We start from the raw sequence: 19,655 nt of genomic DNA on the forward strand, positions 1-19,655 counted from the left end.
ACTTGTTAATCCGGCCCTGAGTATAGCTAGGAGGGTAAAAAATACCTTGTTTTGGAAGAGTTTGTACGCAAACACCATGTTACGAGATTTTTATATATTAGATGCTCTGTTTATGAATAAACTAGAAAATATTTACAAAGAAATAAAAGTTTTATTACTCGTTTCTTTTAAAAGCATTACATGATGACTTGCCTTTTACCAAGATTGTATTATCTAAGATACAGAGTTGTTCAATAAAATATTACCTCCTAAATTGGAAACATTATGTCCAAAAAAACGTTACCACTGAAGTAGTACGGGCATATTGTTCAAAAAGATGCTACCAGTTAAAGAGGTGAGACGTGCATATTTTCAATAATGTAAGGTTTCTTGCCTGTCCCATTTAAATGGTAGCATCTATTTAGACAACGTGTTTCTCCCAGTTAAGCGATAATAACTTTTGGGAAAAATACGTCCCATTTACGTGTAGAAACATCTGAATGAACAACCCTGTATACTATTGTTAACTTAATAGATATAATTTTTTTTATATTTAGTTGCAAATATATCAATAGATAGGAGTAAGAAATAACCTTGATGAATGCATGCAATAGCAAAAATAACATTCTAATTTCTATGTTAGCTGCATTTTGAAGGTTCTTTGATTGTTATTACTATTAGCTATGTTAGTTATATTAAATATTATTATTATTATGATTATTATTATTAGCAGTATTGCAACATTCATAATTCAAATGCATTGCATATACAATACATACACAACCATTCAATAAAAATAATACCCACTGACTTAGTTGACTTTAGACCAGATGGTAAGGGTACTGGTTGGTATTCTGGAATGAATTGAAAATAATGATTAGAAAACAAAGATTAATTCAATCGATCTTTAGAAGTTTCTGCGTTTTCGAAGATAATAATATTTGCGAATAGTTTATTTTTCTTTGATAGTTGATCTTTTTTTGACATTTCACTCTCTGAATTCTCTAGGATCGAGTTGGTACGGAATGAGGATAAACAAAATTTTGGTATTGGTGTTCATTATATCACTTTATTAGTCCATTTCCCATTGTCTGCCAGGATGAAATTTTTATAGCGTGTTTAAGACGTAAACAGTGAGGTTGATTTCCTAAATGAGCAACATAGGTCCATTGGGTCTTGGATCCTAAGGTCCACCGTTAGAGATAGAATAAATGTTCAGATGTAAAAAATGTTCCATATAAAAAAATTAACAACTTTTGTTTGAAACATTTTTTCGTAAGCATCACTGTTTACTCGTGAGGGTGCAAATTAGGTTAGAAACATTACATAGTTTTTATAAAGGTATTGTATATATTTTAAATTTAAACGTTACATATATTATGCAAGTGCTTGTTCAAAGTACATACACTAAGGAATTGAGAAGAAAGATACTCTTATTACTTTGTGTGTAAGAGTGGCTATGTTTCCTTACTTACATGACGTAAAAAACAATTGATTACGTAATCAACATTGTCTATACATGGAATTAAACTTTTTTGTTTGTTTTAATTGGAATTTGACCATCAGCTGTTGTACCAATATGGCCGATGCATTTGCGACTTTTAACGCTATGTTCCATACTACCCAACCTATTTCGTTTGTATATTGAATTTTAAAAGAACACATTTACAAACAAAAAGATATGTGATCATTTATTTTTATTTTATTCATTATATAATAATAATAATAATAATAATAATAATAATAATAATAATAAATTTATATTTAATTTTAAATTAACATCATTTTAGTTTCAATTTATTATTTTTATGTACTTACAAGTTTAAATATATTTCATTAATTATTTAAAACTATGTCGTTTGAATTATCTATTTTATATTTTGCTGTAATATCCTGTCTTGTAGCTCTTGAGTAACACCGGGGGTTCAATATAAAAGTAAGGCATTAATAATGCTCTTAGTTAGCCTAAGCAAAGAACGTTGTGTTCTGAATTAGCAGCGAATATTGCATCATTATTTACAGGATGGTACATCTATAAGTATACAGAATATAAAATCAATATAATGAGTTTATCAATACAGAATATAAATGATTTTACATTCTGAAAAATAACCAATATTGTTTAAACCAATTTTTACAAATGAATTAATATTGATTCAAGCCTAGGAGAGGAGATTTTTGGGCATTGGAACATAGCTTAAAAATCAAAACTGGTCTTATATTGAATTAAGATCGAATAATAACAGCGTGTAAATCTTGTTCTTACTCTAGGTGTCTGATCTTCTAAAAGCCTGTATGCAAGGGTAATTTTTTGTGTTTCGTTGTAATCGTTGATAGCAATTTTTATGTTACCGTGTTTATAGTGATGATTGGTCTTGCAAATTTATAGGAGGTAAAACCAAAATTCAAAATCCAAGCCAATTATGGAATGAGCAAGCCAAATGTGTAAGCGTTAGACTGAAGTACATGTCTAAGTGTATAAATGAGAAAGATAGTCAAATTAATCTTGTGGTCTGTCTATTTAAACTTGTTGGTTTAGTTGATTTAATTTTACTAATTATTTTTTATTTAATTAAAGACTGTTGTTTATTTGGGAATTGTTAAGGACCCAATAATTATGAAAAAGTTAAGTAGGTGCATACTATCCTAGTCTTTACTTTTATTGTTGATTTGTAAATTAACAAGTGCAATTTATGGTAACTAAAAATTTACCATTTGATTTATCTCATCTAACAGTCTAATTTGTAATAAAGCAAAAATTTGAAAAGAATATTGTGTTTTGAAAGACTTTTTAGTTATGTTTCAAGTGCAACCTTAGGGTTTCGTACTCGAAAAAACTAAAAAATTGGCGATGATCTTCAAAATCGATTCAGTTTGGAAAAGGCATGACTTAAATTAAACATATAAAATTACTATGGAAATGAATGGTCAAATAAACCTGTCTCAATTCATTTCGAAATGTGAAATGGGAAATTCAAAACAATAATTCTAAAGAACAAAATCAACTCAAATATTTCAATTTCAATTAAAATATTTACAAAAATTTGTCCCAAAAAATGATATCTCTCTAAGTATTATTTTCATCTCATCTGATGTCCTTGGCCATCACTTTAATATTGATTTAAGAAGGAGTGTTATAAGTTTAAAGTGTTTATCTGTGCGTCTGTGTGTTTCTCAGTGGTATCATAGCCCCTAAACGGTCGAACCGATTTGATTGAGAACATTTTATAGCATATTTTATAGAAGTTTTCAAAAATCGGTTTACGAGGAATAAATCGCATTTGTCGCGGGTTTTTTAAATTTTGTAAATTTCACTTGTGTATTATGTAATTTCACCAAAAGTTTAATACAAATCTTATTTAATTTGTAGATTGTTATTTCTAAAAGTTTTTAACCGAAGAAGTTACAAAAAGACATATGTTCTTCATAAACCCACAGTATTGATGATGAAACAAATTCTTACGAAATATTGTACATGCAAAGCAATAAAAAATAGTTTTTTTTTTAAATAGATAAGTGAGGTAAAATAATTTTTATTTACATATATTGAGGTAATAAATTGCATTTCACTGCATCATTATTTGTGAATATAACAACTTCATCGCTTGATAATATAAATACCATCATCAACATAGTACAATTATTCTACCTACGTGATATTCATCTACCTCCTAACTAACTCAACGTATTATGCAATTACAACAAAATTTGTTAATTATAAATATGAAATAAATCAGTCCTTCTTACCATTGTGAAATCTATCCTTCACGGTACTGTTTGTTTAATAATTAGGTACTGCCTGAACGTCATTCACTGGAGACTATGATTATACATTAATCGATTATCGTATTTTTCCATCGAGATTAATCAAATCCTTCAAAGACGTGCATATAATTTCTGCAAAAACTGTCCTCACAAAATCTGATGGTTATGAAATGGATTACGTTGTTTATACTGTTATATATATAAGAATTCAAGCTGACTGATCGATCAACGCACAGCTCAAACTGCTGGGTCTAGATGTCTGAAATTTGTACACACATTCTCTAAGTAACGTAAGTGAGCACTAAGAAGAGATTTTCAGAAATGCATCCCCTAAGGGGTTCAAAAGGGGATGTGAATTTTGAATATTTCACCTAGAGTTTCTGAGATATCGCAATGTTTGGTTCAATTTTAATCCGTATCTCAAAAACAGTTCGATCAGTCATCAAATACAACCGATTTTTGTAATTTTTGGGTCAAAAATACCTTATATACTGAGTTTTACCGAAATTGGAGATAAAAAAAATATCTCGATTTTTGGCAATTTTTTTAAGGGGGACCCCTTTGAAAAAATCTAGAAAATCGAAAAAAAAATTTTGTTTTGGAATTTGATGAAACTTAGTGGATGGGGTAATTTTGATCCGAAAAGAATAAAAATCAGGTTAATTTAATGATTAGATGCCGAGTTTTTGAGATATCGCAATATTTTGATCGATTTTAGTCCGTATCTCAAAAGCTATCCGACCAGTCATCAAATGCATCCAATTTTTGTACTTTTTGGGCCAAAATTACCTTATATACTGAGTTTCATCGAAATTGGAGATAAAAAAAATATCTCGATTTTTGGCAATTTTTTTAAGGGGGACCCCTTTGAAAAAATCGAAAAAAAATTTTTGTTTTGGAATTTGATGAAACTCGGTGGATGGGGTAATTTTGATCCGAAAAGAATAAAAATCCGGTTAATTTAATGATTAGATGCCGAGTTTCTGAGATATCGCAATATTTTGATCGATTTTAGTCCATATCTCAAAAGCTATTCGACCAATCATCAAATGCACCCAATTTTTGTACTTTTTGGGTCAAAATTACCTTATATACTGAGTTTCATCGAAATTGGAGATAAAAAAATTTTCTCGATTTTTTGCAATTTTTTTTAAGGGAAAAAATCCCTTTGAAAAAATCGCGAAAAAATTTTTGTTTTGAAATTTGATGAAACTCGGTAGATGGGGTAATTTTGATCCAAAAAATATAAAAATCAGGTTAATTTAATGATTGGGCCTATAGAGAGTTACAATATCAGCGAGCAATATGGACAAAACTTTGCATTTGATTGCATTTCTGTCAAATGTATGAAAATTCGTAATATGCGACCTTACTATGTTCACAACTATCAACAATTATCTAAAAACACTTGTTTCGATAAATTCAATTGATATTGATTGGCCTAATTTTTTGTTTTCATAAATTTTTCGATTGGTAAAAATAATTATTGTATGAGTTGAAATGATCCGTCAAAAATTCAGACCATTATAGAATTGCACTGTTAATAGACCTCTGTAATGTATAAATTGTAACCAAATTCATTTTGTAAACATTTAATTACAAAGTCAATTGAAAATTTTTATTCACGTAAAAAAGTAAAGACTCTTAAACGATTACAATTTGAACTGGACCGTTTCAGCCATACTTTCAGAATTACCCAACCAAAAAATATAGTTTTAATGTTTAAGCGTTTAAAAACTTAAACACCGTCTAAGTTAACAATTTCGTTGAAAACTGATCTGTTTTACTATTTCTCATTAGCATAAATACGGTAGTTAGTAATGATCACAAATCACCGTGGCTTACATAAATATATAAAACGTCAGTAAATAAAAGTTATATCTGAATATTTATTTAAAATTATTTCTCTGTTTTTATTTTAATTAGTTAAATAGTAAGAGTTATTTATGTATGTTCATAACTTGTTAATTGATGTTTTTAAAGCGTCTTCACAATTCATAAGTTTTTAGTTCAATGATATTTACTTGTATATAGGTAGATTATTTTATATCAGAGTAACGATTTCAAGTAAACATGGAAATTTCGAATTCTAAAAAAATAATTTGTTTTATACGAATAAATGCTATAGGTCTTACAATTTTCACCAATCGTTACACCAAGTTTATATTGTTTAAATATAGTTTGTTCTGTTTTTCTGTTTTTTCTGATAAAATTTCGAGGACTATTTTTTTTCCGAGAGATAAGAATGTTTCCCAAAGATGAAAGTCTGGTAAATTGATATAAATAAGTCGTAAGAATTTAAATATCTGCAAATTAAAATTAATATTTTAATTTGCAGACGATATAAGTTAGCCCTTAGGTTTTTCATTCATTTTTAAGTTGTTTTTTTTGTCTAGTGGCTGAGTCATTTATTATATAACTATCTTGATACCCGCCCGCTTCACTGGACTTAAAAGTAAAAATCATCGCTTTATAGCCTCCACCTCTCTTGATCTAACTTATCCCTCTTCTCTAACATTCGAAAGAATTACTTTACACAGCTAAAATATTTGCACAATTTTCAATTTTTTAGATGTAAAATAGTCATATTTCATTGAATATATCAGAAAAGAAGGCCATGAATTGTTTGACATTTACTATTATAAATTTTTACAGAAATTTTTAATTTATGGTTTAAAATGATTATCGTAGATGACAGTAAAATGTCAGAATAAATTTAATTTTTTAAATTTAAAAAAAATATATATCTTTATAAATAATAGCTCATGTGTTATTCTGATGTATGAGCTATACTGTTATACAGTTTCATTCTAATCTATTCTTTACTTTTTGACATTACAATATACAGGGAATACTATTTATTTAAATTATTGTGGTTCATTCATTATTGTTGCTATAATTTATACAACGTATCCGATTTAATTTCTTATATGCTTTTTTTCCTTTGCTCAAGACCCCAACTTTTACAAGCAGGTAATTTTTCATAAATTTATTAAAATATCTTATTTTATAGAAACACACCGTCTATCCGTATCTAGGCTTACAAAATTGTATATAATTTTTCACTCAATCCCATTGAAACTACCTTCACCGTTTTTAAGCTAAAGTCACTGGCTTCACCTAAATTGTTATTGTCAAAGAAAAGTTTTGAATTATGCAAATAATTCGATCGGGTTTCATTGATAAAGTGAACTTTGTCGTAAATGAACTGTATTTATTGTCGCATGTTTGTTGCAAACCTTCAAAATTTAAATTGATTATTAAATATGTTCCGACACGCACAAGGCAAATTTTTATACAATTGTATTTGTACGGGTGGATATGTAATATATTATAAACATATTTTTTGTTATTAAAAATGGAAATATATTTTATTAGCGTTACAACTTACAACACGATAAGTAAGAGTAGAGTAGTGTATTACGAATGCGTTTATAATTACATCTAATTTACATTAAAATAAGTCGCTTTTATAATATTATTTTTATGTTCACATATAATAAATATGAAAATTATGTGTCATTATGTCTTAATTTCATAATTACTCTTGTTTTTATTTTAAAACTACAATATACATACAGTACGGCGACTAGAACTTTCTTCTTGGGGGGTATTGAGGACGTTGTATTCAGTATGATTCCTCTTAAAACAGCTGACATTAAAATACAACTACTCGTTTAATACCAGCTGTCATCAATAGGTATTCATAATATTTACGTTCAAAAAAAATCAATACACAAGTGAAATTTGAAAACTTAGCTATAAAATATTCTCAATCAAGTCGGTTCGACCGTTTAGGGGCTATAATGCCACTGAGAAATACACAGATGCACAGATAAACACTTTAAATTTATAACACTCCTTCTTAAATCATTATCAAAGTGATGGTCAAGGACATCAGATGAGATGAAAAGGATACTTATCATTTTTGGTGCAAATGGTATTTGAGCCAGGTTTATTTGGCCATTCATTTCCATAGTAATTATTTATATGTTAAAATTATATGTCATGCCTTTTCCAAACTAAATCGATTTTGAAGATCATCGCCAATTTTTTCGTTTTTTCGGGTACCGAACCCTAAGCACGCACTTGAAATTTTATGAAAAACGTTTACGTACTTGTAATTTTCGTTTCAGATAATTTGTCCATTCTGAAAAAAAAAATACATTTGATATAGTTTAAAAATTCGTCTCTTACAATGTTTCGTTTTAACAGTAAAATAAACAAATTGAGGTTAAGGAATATTAAAACATAAAGTTATTTTACTAACTTTTTTTTATTAGTAAATAATACTTAAAACTTATAATTCATGCATTTGCATACAACTAAAGAATTACAATAATTTTAAAATATTTGAATAAATTATTCAAAAAAAAAAAAGCAACTTAGGTGACAACCCTAGTAAATACCAGACTAGAACAAGCAATATCAAATAGTTATAATTGATGATGAATAAAACATTCGTTTAGCTGTTCTAAGGGCATTTTTACGTTTTTTAATTACAGTATTTACCTATAGTTGGTTTAAAAAAATATATATACAATTTGTATTGATTGAAACCGGTTTGAACGTTATTGATTGTGATTTGATAATAGAGACACTAATTTTAATGGAACAACAAAATTAAATAAGTAAATTATAACGTGGATATAAAAGTTTATTTTTTTTTACTTTTTTGTAAAATTCTTAAAACAGGTATGCCGTTAGTATGTAGCGATTATTTTGCTTGGTTATACAAAATAAATGCTTTTGAAATTAATAAACACTCGCGGACAAATGAATCAAGTCACTTTCAATTTAAACTATTCGAGATAATTATGGAGATATTTTTACAATAAAAATAAATGCAAAATTATTAGTTTACAAATATGTGCATAATTATTTCCCCCCGAAAATATAGACTTACGCATTTAATCGAAAATCAACGGAATGGGGTGTGGCGGTGTGTTGCCTGTTTCCAGACAAAATAAAAAAGTATTACGTATCTGTAGATCTAAGATGAAATGTGTCAAATGTACAAAATCGAATTGGTAAGCAGATTGGTTAATTTATTTTCAATTCTTGCTTATATTATTTATCTCTTTCTCATTTGTGGGAGCAGAGAAATATATCAAGGTATACTAAGTTTAGTCCCAAGTTTGTAACGCTTGGGCAAAAATATCCTATATATTATAAAAATGATCAATTACTTTATTTCAAATTCTCTATCTATTAGTTACAACAATCTTCATGTGGTTGGCTCAATTACATATGGACTAGACATGATAGATATGTTATCGTACTAACCTAATTCTAAGCAAACGAAAAGAAATGTTATTTTGAAATGCATGACTTACTAAAATCAATCTCTTTTATAGAAGTAATGATTTTGTTTATTTAACTCCAATGATTTTGTATCAATGAATTCATATTTTAAATTCAATCCTATTCTATTGTAAATACAAATATTTAGCTGTACTTGTTCTAGTCATTAGGAAATTGTTTGAAAGTATTTTTACTTTATTTCAATATGAAACGGCCAACTTCGGGATGAGGTGATCATTATTTTAATTTTTTTCAATGTAGTTTCAAGAAACTTGTCAATAGTCAAATACAATTATCTTTAACCATTACACTTCTCATAGAGATATGAAGTAGAGTGAGACCAACTCTTTTAAAATTATTTCTTTATTAGATAGGTACAAGATTATTGAAACTTGATTTCGTGATCAAGTCTGAAGGATTAAATATTATAGCCCACCATAGTATGATTTCACACCTCATTTTATTACTCCGTTTTATTGTTTGCATCAAATTATAATCCAATAATTAAATGTTTAAAACTAAATGATGACTAACCAATCCCATGAGCATCATGAATGCAATTCATTATTCATAAATTATGCTTGAAAACAGGATCAGAATGAATAATCTATAAATTTTATGCAGGCGGTTTTTCATCTAATTAAGTAGTTAAAAAAATTCAATGTTAATAAAAAACAATATTATGATGCTCGATTTTATTGTTATCATTTTATTAATGTAGATTTTTATTTTGAATTTTTTTGTTGTTAGTAATAATATGAGGGTTAATGGCTTATTTATTGTTTATACTGTTTATAGTTATACACACAAGATGTCTATGACTTGATGCTGGTTTGAATATTTTTAAATAAAAAGTTTATAATATAAAAAATAATATTTATAGTTTATTTAATAGATAAAAACATTCAGATAAAAAAAATACTGTTGGTCGTTTTTTTTTATCAAAAAAATCTATCAATTTGATATTTGTTGTTTATTTAACAGAGATCCGTAAGGTATAAATATGTTAAAAGCTCGGAATCCAGGCATAGTCAAAGAATCTTTATAAAAACTTTTCGATTGCATTGTTTAAAGCTTACTTAAAGAAGTTAAAAACAAAAATTTGTGCGATCTTGCCCAGGGAGTGGGAGACACCCCATCTTCGAGGTGGAAAAGTTTATGTTAAAAATGACAACTAATCAAACCAAAAAAAGTCATTTAAGTATATTTCGAAAAGTCAATACTTTTCAAATTATTGGCGATTGAAATTCGGAGGATTTAACGGCAAATAACTGAAAAAATTGAAGTTCTAACGGCTCTCCACCAATTCTTAATGCAACATCATAACATTGTATAAATAAAATGAACCTGTATTATTTAAATTATTATACCCTGTATACAGGGTATTCTATAATTGACCGCAGACTTCATGAATTTTTGAATAAGCTGTAAAAAAAGGAAAGAAAAAGCTATTTATTAATTACATAATTGTCATTCAATAATTACGTAAGCATAATTTTGACGATTTTTGAATCCACACACTCCCCCTCCCCTGGTAAGCATATATAAAGTTTGGTCAACGTTTTTGATCTTCCATCAGCCATGTTTTGAACTTTTAAGTCTTATATTGTATTATTTTAGAATTTTTGGTTTCTTCGTTACAAAAAAAGTCGTTACAAAATTAATCAATTTATCCTTAATTATTTTCAACAATAAGTTTGGTAAAAGTCTTGTTATGAGCTCTGGTCTTGCGTAAATAAGTCTTGGTCTTGCAGAGCTAAGTCTCGATCTTGTACAGTTTCGTTGTGGTCGTGATTCTTAGTTGATTGGTCTTGGCTTTTTTTTATTGTCGAAGAGATCACTATATTGGTCATGGTCTAACTCACTGATCAGAAACGCTTGCATTGGGATAATTGTGTCCATTGAAACATTTGATCAAAATGTCAGGATCTACAAAATTTCATAATATAAACAAATTTGACCGAGACCCTATTACTATAAAATTAGTGCAGGATCTTTTAATATGCCCTCATGATATTAGCTTAATTACAAAATATAAACTCAATCAATAAAAACTATGTTATCGTTTTTGATTGAACTTAGTTAATTCGTTGTAAACGTCCATTTTAAATGAACTTTTATATAAATTTCTTAATGAATTATTTATTTTAAAATTCGTAATTAATTAAACATGTTGCAAGTCTGAAGTTTGATGAAGTGAAGGTTGATAGAAGCGTAGAATCAGCAACAGCATTATGAATGCAATATAACGTTAATATTAAAATCTATAATGTTACGCCATGGCATCACCATCAACATGTCACAGTTTATGTATTAGGTAATAGACATTAATGTGATTATTATTACTATATGTGTGCAGTATCTACCTACCTACCTACATATATCTATGAAATTTGAGTATCTACAATCTACATAGTACATACAGTACAAGTCCCTACATACTGTAAGTTAGGATTTATAAACAATATGCATTTACTTACATTGCATTTATACAAGCAATTTATAAAATTTTGAATTCAAATTTTCACCTTGAGCTTAAAAAATTACGTGAAGGAAAAAATTTAAAAATTAACTATGCGGATTTGATTCATCGACAACTCAAGTCGAGGAATTGAACTTTTTAGTAACGGGAAAATGGAATGTTATTGGGTAAAAAGGGATGAAGCTATTTTATTTCCTGTGAAAAGATAATTCAAATCAGTATATCAAAGAGTTTATACAACTAGAGCACGCCAGGGCCCAAAACTTGCGATTTGATGAATGAGAGAGAAGACTGCCAGTGAGTTTCTCTATGTCCTTGTATAATCTATATGTCATTGGCTACTTATTGTTTATCCCAAAAACTATTCGACCAGTCGTCAAATGCACCCGATTTTTGTACTTTTTGGGTCAAAATTACCTTATATACTGAGTGATATTGAAATTGGAGCACTTAGTTTAAACTGCGGCCACATATTGGAGCATATGCAATTCTACATTCTACATATTAAATACTTTTCATTTTTCAGAAAAAATAATACAAAACTGTATATAACCTCTTTGTACAAAACAAATATAATAGCAGATATCAAAACTCTATGCATCATATGATTATGACATATGACTATGATAAAGTCACTGGCAGTCTTCTGTCTCATTCATCATGTATATAAACTCTTTGGATTCAAAACCATTTCGATAGCTTAGATGATATTTTTTGTACTTTAACTAACTTTTAAGGCAAAAAAAATGAAACAAAAGTGTCTATGTATAATGATAGGTGCCCAACATTTTTTCCAATAAATTATGAACTCTCTGTACCATATATATAATGTACATATAATACATACACTATTATATATGCAGCTGTTCAATAATATATCATCAAAATATATATGGTTGCATAGAATGTGAGAGTGAAATGAATATACATAATATATTAAAGTAAGTTCTGTATTATATACATGTATTTGTATATAATATAATATAATATAATATGTAAACACGTTCATATGTAGTATTGTTATAGTCAAGTAATAATAATGTATATGATGTGTAATGAAGTTTGAATTGAGTGACGCTATATACCTACATCAACATAACATAAGAACGGAATCGAACGGACATCGACTAAATATACAATCAGCCACATACTATACATTCTAATATATTTTATTATCAAATCGAATGTACAGTGTGTCTATCTATATCTCTCTTACTCAATCAAATATAAGGAATCTCAAAATCACTGTACACGAAGAAGAAGCAAGAGAGACTAGTAGTAGTAGTACGGCATATCTAGTAATACGGACACAAAGTAACAAAACACAGACAGGCAGGATAAAATTTTTCTCCTAAAATCTAAGGAACAAATAGCAGTCATTTTTGGGGGAATTTTCAGTGACATTGACACTTCTTCAAAATGAACAAAAGTTCCCACTTTTGCAACTTTTTAAACAATGTATAATAAACAGTAAATTGTAATGTTTACACTTTTTATGCAATTCTCTCACATGCCGTACGGAAATGCCTGCACGTGTCTACGACCCTGTTCTTAACAGAAAGCTGTCAAGAGGGACCCGTAAGTGAAGCGGTTTTATTCAAGAAGTCGAAAACTACAATTTTGTAATGTTATTGGTTTTTCCATTGCAAAATTCTACAAACTAGCAATGCAGCATCTAAAGTACTTCAGTCTAAAGCCACCGATCTTTCTAATGCGTTAAAACATTTGAAAATTTGTCTAGAAGAGTAGGAAAGCTATCAACATGAATTTGTAAATTTGAAGATGGAAGCAAATTGTGTAGTAGAAAAATGGTCCATAACTCCTGAATTTTCTCTTGAATTCGTCAGAGAAAGGTAAAACGCCATTTTTGACGAACTTTATGAAGATGAACGTCTTCAAGATGCGGATTCACTTTGTTCAAAGTGAACATATTTTATCGAGTATTGGACATTATTATTAATCAACTGAAATCGGGTTTCTTTCCGATGAATGAAATTGTTTCCAATTTCGTGTTTTGCAGCCTTCAACTATACAAATTTAAAATGACACAGATTTATTAAAAAAAGCTCTAGAATTTGTTGATATATATAAAGATATATCTGAATCTCAGTTTTCGGTCCACTTTCAGACGAAATAGAAAATTCTTCGTGTATTAGAGACCTTACTGATTTATTATTAATAAAGAATCATTTTATTTCCTGCAGCTTTCCATGCACTGCAAAAATGTTATTTCTTCGTGTGACTACATTGTCATTTTCAAAACTAAAACTAATAAAAACCTATTTAAGAAATTCCATGAGACAAGACAGGTTATCTAACTTGGCTATTCTGTCTACAAAAATTATATGGCCTAATCTTTAAACTTTGATGATGTTTTAGATACTTTTGCGGAACAGAAAGCTCGAAGAAAAGATTTTTCTTAATAAATCTCTTATTGAAATTAAATTGTTATTTCATTGTAAATGTATAAACCCATGCTCTTGAAAATAAAGTTGTTATTAGTGTTGGATAACTACTTAAAACGTAACGTTACTGATAAGGCCCCATCAAAAGAATTTGCCACGGACCCCAGATGGCATAGTTACGCCACTGATTATTAGTTAAATTTTCTTCTGACAACTGAGTTGGGTATGGGGGTATGGGTATGGAGGTTAGCGAGCCATGCTCGAGCATCGCGCCTGGAAGCAATGGTTCAGAGCACCTAGCCGAATAGACCCTTGTACTCTATCCCCGCTGTAAAACCCAGGATTTGCCTAGCGCTGAGTTTCCTAATTTCTTCTGGTTCGACTATGGCCGGACCAAACCATTTCCTTCGCTGCTGTATGAGCGCCGGGCAGTAACAGAGAAAGTGGAGCGATGTTTCTTCTGAATTTTCTCCGCATCTGTCAAACGCGGGAGATTGTCTTTTTCCAATCTGATGTTGGAACTTGTTCAGGTTATCATGCCCTGTGAGTAACTCTACGATGACTCTAATATCAGCTCTGTTTAGTTTCAAGATCTCCTCGGCTCTGTTACCGAGCGAGTTTCCTTCACCCAACAGGCTTTTGGCGATTCGCCCTCCCTCGTAGCTGGTCCATGCCTTTAATTGTTGGTTTTTCAGATTATCTCCTAATCTGTTAAGATCTTCTTGGTATGGCATCCTCGCAAGCTTTTCTTGAGTGGGAGCCATGAACAACTGAGTTACTGAAGCTTTACAAAAAATATTGAAGTTTATGTGGACACCATATAATTTTTATAAATACTGAATAGGTACATATTGGCATGAGAACAGTGAGGTAATTGAACATATAGGAGAAGCAAGCTAGTTGGTGTGTATAGTTCTAGCTAGCCATTAGGTCCGTTGACTATCGGTGAAGTCGTCGTCGCCGTCATCATAATCATCATTAGTTTAGTAGTTGAATTTTCTACACTGCATTTACTGACTACATACATGTCTGTGTATGTATGTTTGTGTTCGTCTATGTATAGTTTAGTCAATCTCTAATAGCGTCGCTGTCCACCGCGTCACTAGAATATTATGAGCTTATACATTTTACTCCATTCAAATTTTATATTTTATGTTGCCTTTTTAGAAAGAAACATTTTTTTCTTATCTGCTCTGTAGGAGTGTCTGTTGTGAGTTTGAAACTGAATTTTCGTTTTGGTGGCATCCTTTTTCACATCATTTTACGAAAGGTCTAGAATAACTTTTAACGTTTTAGTCGATAATAGACAAGCCTAAGTATTAGTCAAACTGTTGTTCACTATCTTTTACGACTGCTGGTAAAATGTTCAAATAGTCACCCACAATCCAATCAAGAACTTTGTATTTTCTAGTTTTTAACCCCCGAACCAAAAAAAAGGATGTGTTATAAGTTTGACCGCTATGCGTGTCTGTCTGTCTTGTTTCGTTTAAAAGGCAATTCAAGAGCGAGTTTAGAGTTCCGCACTCGGCACAAAAATACAATTATTCGATGATTATCAAAATCGGTTCAGTTTGGAGAAGGCTCTAGGGAAAAGGTAATTTAATGGAGAGTGTTCTTAGATACGTTTCAAGTCCAAGTTTAGAGTTCCGTACTCGAAAAGTTATTCGGGGGTTTTTTAAATTTTGTTAATCTCTATCACTTTGTTAATAAAGATTGAAAGAATGATAAAAATTATGCCTTTGTGGTCTTTTTGAAAGTGCATATGAGGTGCAAAAAAATATTGTATGAAATCTAATAAAGGCACTTTATAACTGGTTCCTCTATAAAATATATTTTTGAGCTTTTTTACTGTCACGGTAAAAATCAAATTCTTTAATTTGAACTACTGTGTCTCATGAAATAACGATCAAAGTATAATTGTCAGACGTATTAAGAACCGATGACGAATTTGATACGATGTCAGTTACCTGATAATGCAACGGAAGTCGAATATACGATACAAAATAGAAATTTGAATGGTGGAGGGGCAAGAAAGACTCAAATTTCGATTGCATTAACTTTCGGTTTTTTTGGTTAAAATTTTAAATATAATTAAAAGTAAAAAAAATACAAAATAATTTTTATGATAATGTAAAATTCAATATTAAAAAACGTAAATTTTACTTTTAAATTGTGATTTTATTTGTCCTTATAACTTTTTTTTTCAATAATTAAATTACATTGAACTTACTCGAAGAGGGTGCTTTTTTAGAGGATATGTGCTGTTTGAACAATGTATGTGTAAAAAACAAGTTCCAACTTAAAGGGGATAATATTTAGAGGGTGTCTAAGGACAATAAAGTTATTATAGTCCCTTTTAGCGGACGAAAAAGAAAAATTGTGTTCTTCCAAAAAAAAATGCAAGGTTAGCGTCAAAAAAATGAAACATTTTAGTGGAATATTTCTGATTCACTCACATAATACACAATATATATCGTACTCTTTCTAATATACATGTTAGTTTTTTCGAGATAGTGTAGACTGTAGAGTGTATACTGTTTAGTTCACTCGGTTTTTATAGTGTCGATGGTGATGTTGTGTCATTGCCCCACTGTTGTGTGCAGTTTTATATTTTCTTTTTTAATTGTATTGTTGTGATATTAGTGTTTGGTTTTTCTGTGTTCGTTCTGCTTTGCTGTTATTGCATTTCTATTCTTATTAGGATGATGTTTATTTTTTTGTGTGTAATAAATGTAAACACTAGATCATGATTTTTGTAAACTAATTAGTTTGGTGTTTTTTTTGTTTTGTTGTTGTTTGAAATTATAAAAATGATGTTCAAGGTTAATTTTAATCAACATACAATTTATAAATAATTTTAATGAAAGTATAATTTTGAGACAGTTTTGTTTTATTTAAATCAAGTGTGTGCGTTTTTGTTTTGGTGCCTTTTGGAAAACTATTTTTGGATGTAACAAATTTTTACGACGGGGTGTTAGATTATTGCATTATTTATGACTATCAGGTAGAAGTTTTTAAGTTTTATTTGAAATAAATTCCAACCAGAATTTTTATAAATATTATACAATCTTTAAGGCAGAAGTTTTGTATATATCTTCAATATTAAGGATGTACAGAACATGATTTTCTTTGTTTTCAATTAATTTTATAATAAAATTATATTAATATTTTTAATTCATTTGTCTTTAAATCCTTCAAAAAACTAATCTTTTAAAAGTTATAACAGTTTTTGTTTAAAGCCCATTAACATGTCACATCTTTTTTGCCTCATTTTCCTTGAGCATTTTGATATTTATTGATTAAAAATATTAATAATTTTATTAAAAAAAATAAAACAGTATAAAACATAAAATTATTCTGTTTTAGTAATTTGTTAATTTTAATGCCACCATAGACAGTTAAAATATTCATCAAAATAAAGAAAATTACATTTCTATAAATTCCTATTTAATTTTGGTTATAATTTCCCTAAACGCAACGGAAAACCCTATAAATAAATAATAATTTACTTTGAGATCAAACCCATATTTGAAAACATAATTATGCTACTTTATGAAATTTAATTCAATTTTGATAAAAAATTCTGTTCAAATCCGACGAAAATTATTTTATTTTAAAAGATGTTTTCCTTTTTAAAATTTCATGAATATTTTTCAGTGCTTTAATAACTTGAACTTAAAGCATTGAACTTTTTGAATATAATACTTAATAAAGAATTTTATATCCTAATTACAAATTTTAAATTTTTTGTTGGCGATTAATTTTTATTTATTTGAACAATTATTAATTATCAAACGACACTTTTTGATGATAAAACTAAATGACACTTAATTTTGTTAATTGTACCAAGTCTAAAAATTTGATTAGGATGCAATTTTCTTTCAATATCATCTGGAGAAAATATTAATCTTTCAGAACTGTGAGTTCAGTTTACCCAATTAATTAATTCTGCTGTTTTGTTTTCACTAGCAGTATTTTGCAATAATTCTTTGATTTCTATCCAACTTTTTTTTTAAAATAAATATAATTAAATCGCATCTTTTTATTTTTAAGTTTTTTAGTAATTTTAAAACCTTTGAAAACGTTATAATTTAATGACTTAAATATATTTCGATAGTGGATGCGGATATATTTATTTTTAATGTTAAGACAAATATTTGTCACATATTTTCAACTTTGATGTTCTCACGGGTTTTTAAACAATTTAAAATATCAAGTATGCTTCTCAAGCGCCTCAAGCTTTTAAAATGAATCATGCATTAGTGACTCAAAGAAATAATTATTTCCTACTTTCTAGTAGAATAAAAGCTTGTTCTTTAAAATGTATTTTTATTTAAATTTTTATTTTAAATCTAAAAAAGGATATATATCAAATATGGTGGAAGCATTGCGAAAATCAAGTAATGCATAAAAATGTATTGTCATTAGATTTACATATGCATACAAAATTTTAGCTCAATCGGTTCATGATGTCTGTTTCAAAATTGAGTTGCAAGCTTGTAATTATATACAATTTTTTTAATCCGCATACGATGGAAATAATTTCAAAAATCCCAACAATTAGAAAAACTTTGAAATTTTCAGAAAATAATTTACGTTTTTATGATGAAATTATGACTAATTATGAATTATAAAACCTGAATTTCCCCGTAGGTATATTTTTTTATCTAATTAACTGGAAAACTGATTATATGGAAATTGTTTTGTCGTCAGCTTTTGATTTAAGAATAAAAATATATTACTTAAATTTCCCATAAAAAATTTTTATTATTCGAAGTATTTCTACTCGAATACTGGGAAATATTTATGGAATTTTATTTATAAAGAAGATTCAAGTTCGAAACTTAAGCGATGTATGTTTTGGTACACCCGAATTTTACTTTTCCCTTATCAGATAAAAAATCTTCTGTACTAATATAAATAAATCATTAAAAAAATTAATTTGCAACAACGTCATTTACACTTATTAAACTAATTATTAAAATTAATTAATAATTATTATCAATAAAATTATTACACGATTAAATATTATGACATTGCAATATTTCTGACAAATAAATTTCAACAATTTATACCGTACAAAGCCGAATATCCACAAACTAACGAGTACACGAACAGACCCGAAAACTTCCCCACGTGGAAGCTGATAAAATGATATGAAGAGTGAAAAAGCTTCAACCATATATACCATTTGAAAAATTTGATTATTTATGTTTTAAATCGAGCATAAGCAAAATGCTCATTTCGAGAGTGCTGACGGGTTGATTAGATCAACAAACCTAACCGAAGAAGCTACTCAGAAAGCGGCGATTTATAAATATGCGAGACCTATTAATTAATTTTGTCCACATGCGATAAAACGGATGTCTGACAAATTGTCTTTTGTCTGGAATCATGAAAAGTCGAAGGAAATGTCTTATAAACAAAATTAAACAAGTGTGTTAGGCGAGTTTCTTTGACTTTTGTTCAGAATTAGGCGACAGTGTTCGGGTGAAGACGAATGATCTTTAATTCGATTCTGAGTGACTGTCAATTTTAATAATTAATTATTGGCAACTTTTGTAAAAATTTATAAATATTCTAATATTTATAAATATTTTACTTTGAAGATTCATTATAAATGTGGGAAATTTTGTTTGTAGATATCTTGGAAATTGTACACGCTAACGAAATTTAATACTAGATTTGAAATAATAATATTTAAACAAAAGAAAAGAATG

General features: G+C 28.6%; 1 protein-coding gene across 2 annotated transcripts in view; it reads left to right on the top strand.

Moving 5' to 3' along the window:
• Positions 1-19,655, top strand: part of LOC123293692 (probable serine/threonine-protein kinase nek3) — a 191,040-nt gene that overhangs the window by 100,860 nt on the left and 70,525 nt on the right. The window contains exon 1 of one of the 2 annotated variants that reach the window (XM_044874582.1): positions 16,926-16,939. The exons of the other annotated variant lie outside the window; for it this stretch is intronic. Coding sequence (XP_044730517.1) covers positions 16,929-16,939 — 11 coding nt within the window. The 5' untranslated portion in view covers positions 16,926-16,928. Of the gene's footprint in view, positions 1-16,925; positions 16,940-19,655 lie in introns of those variants that run through there. 2 annotated transcript variants of the gene reach the window in all.

The sequence above is a fragment of the Chrysoperla carnea genome, chromosome 2, assembly GCF_905475395.1.
Source record: "Chrysoperla carnea chromosome 2, inChrCarn1.1, whole genome shotgun sequence".
Lineage (NCBI taxonomy): Eukaryota > Metazoa > Arthropoda > Insecta > Neuroptera > Chrysopidae > Chrysoperla > Chrysoperla carnea.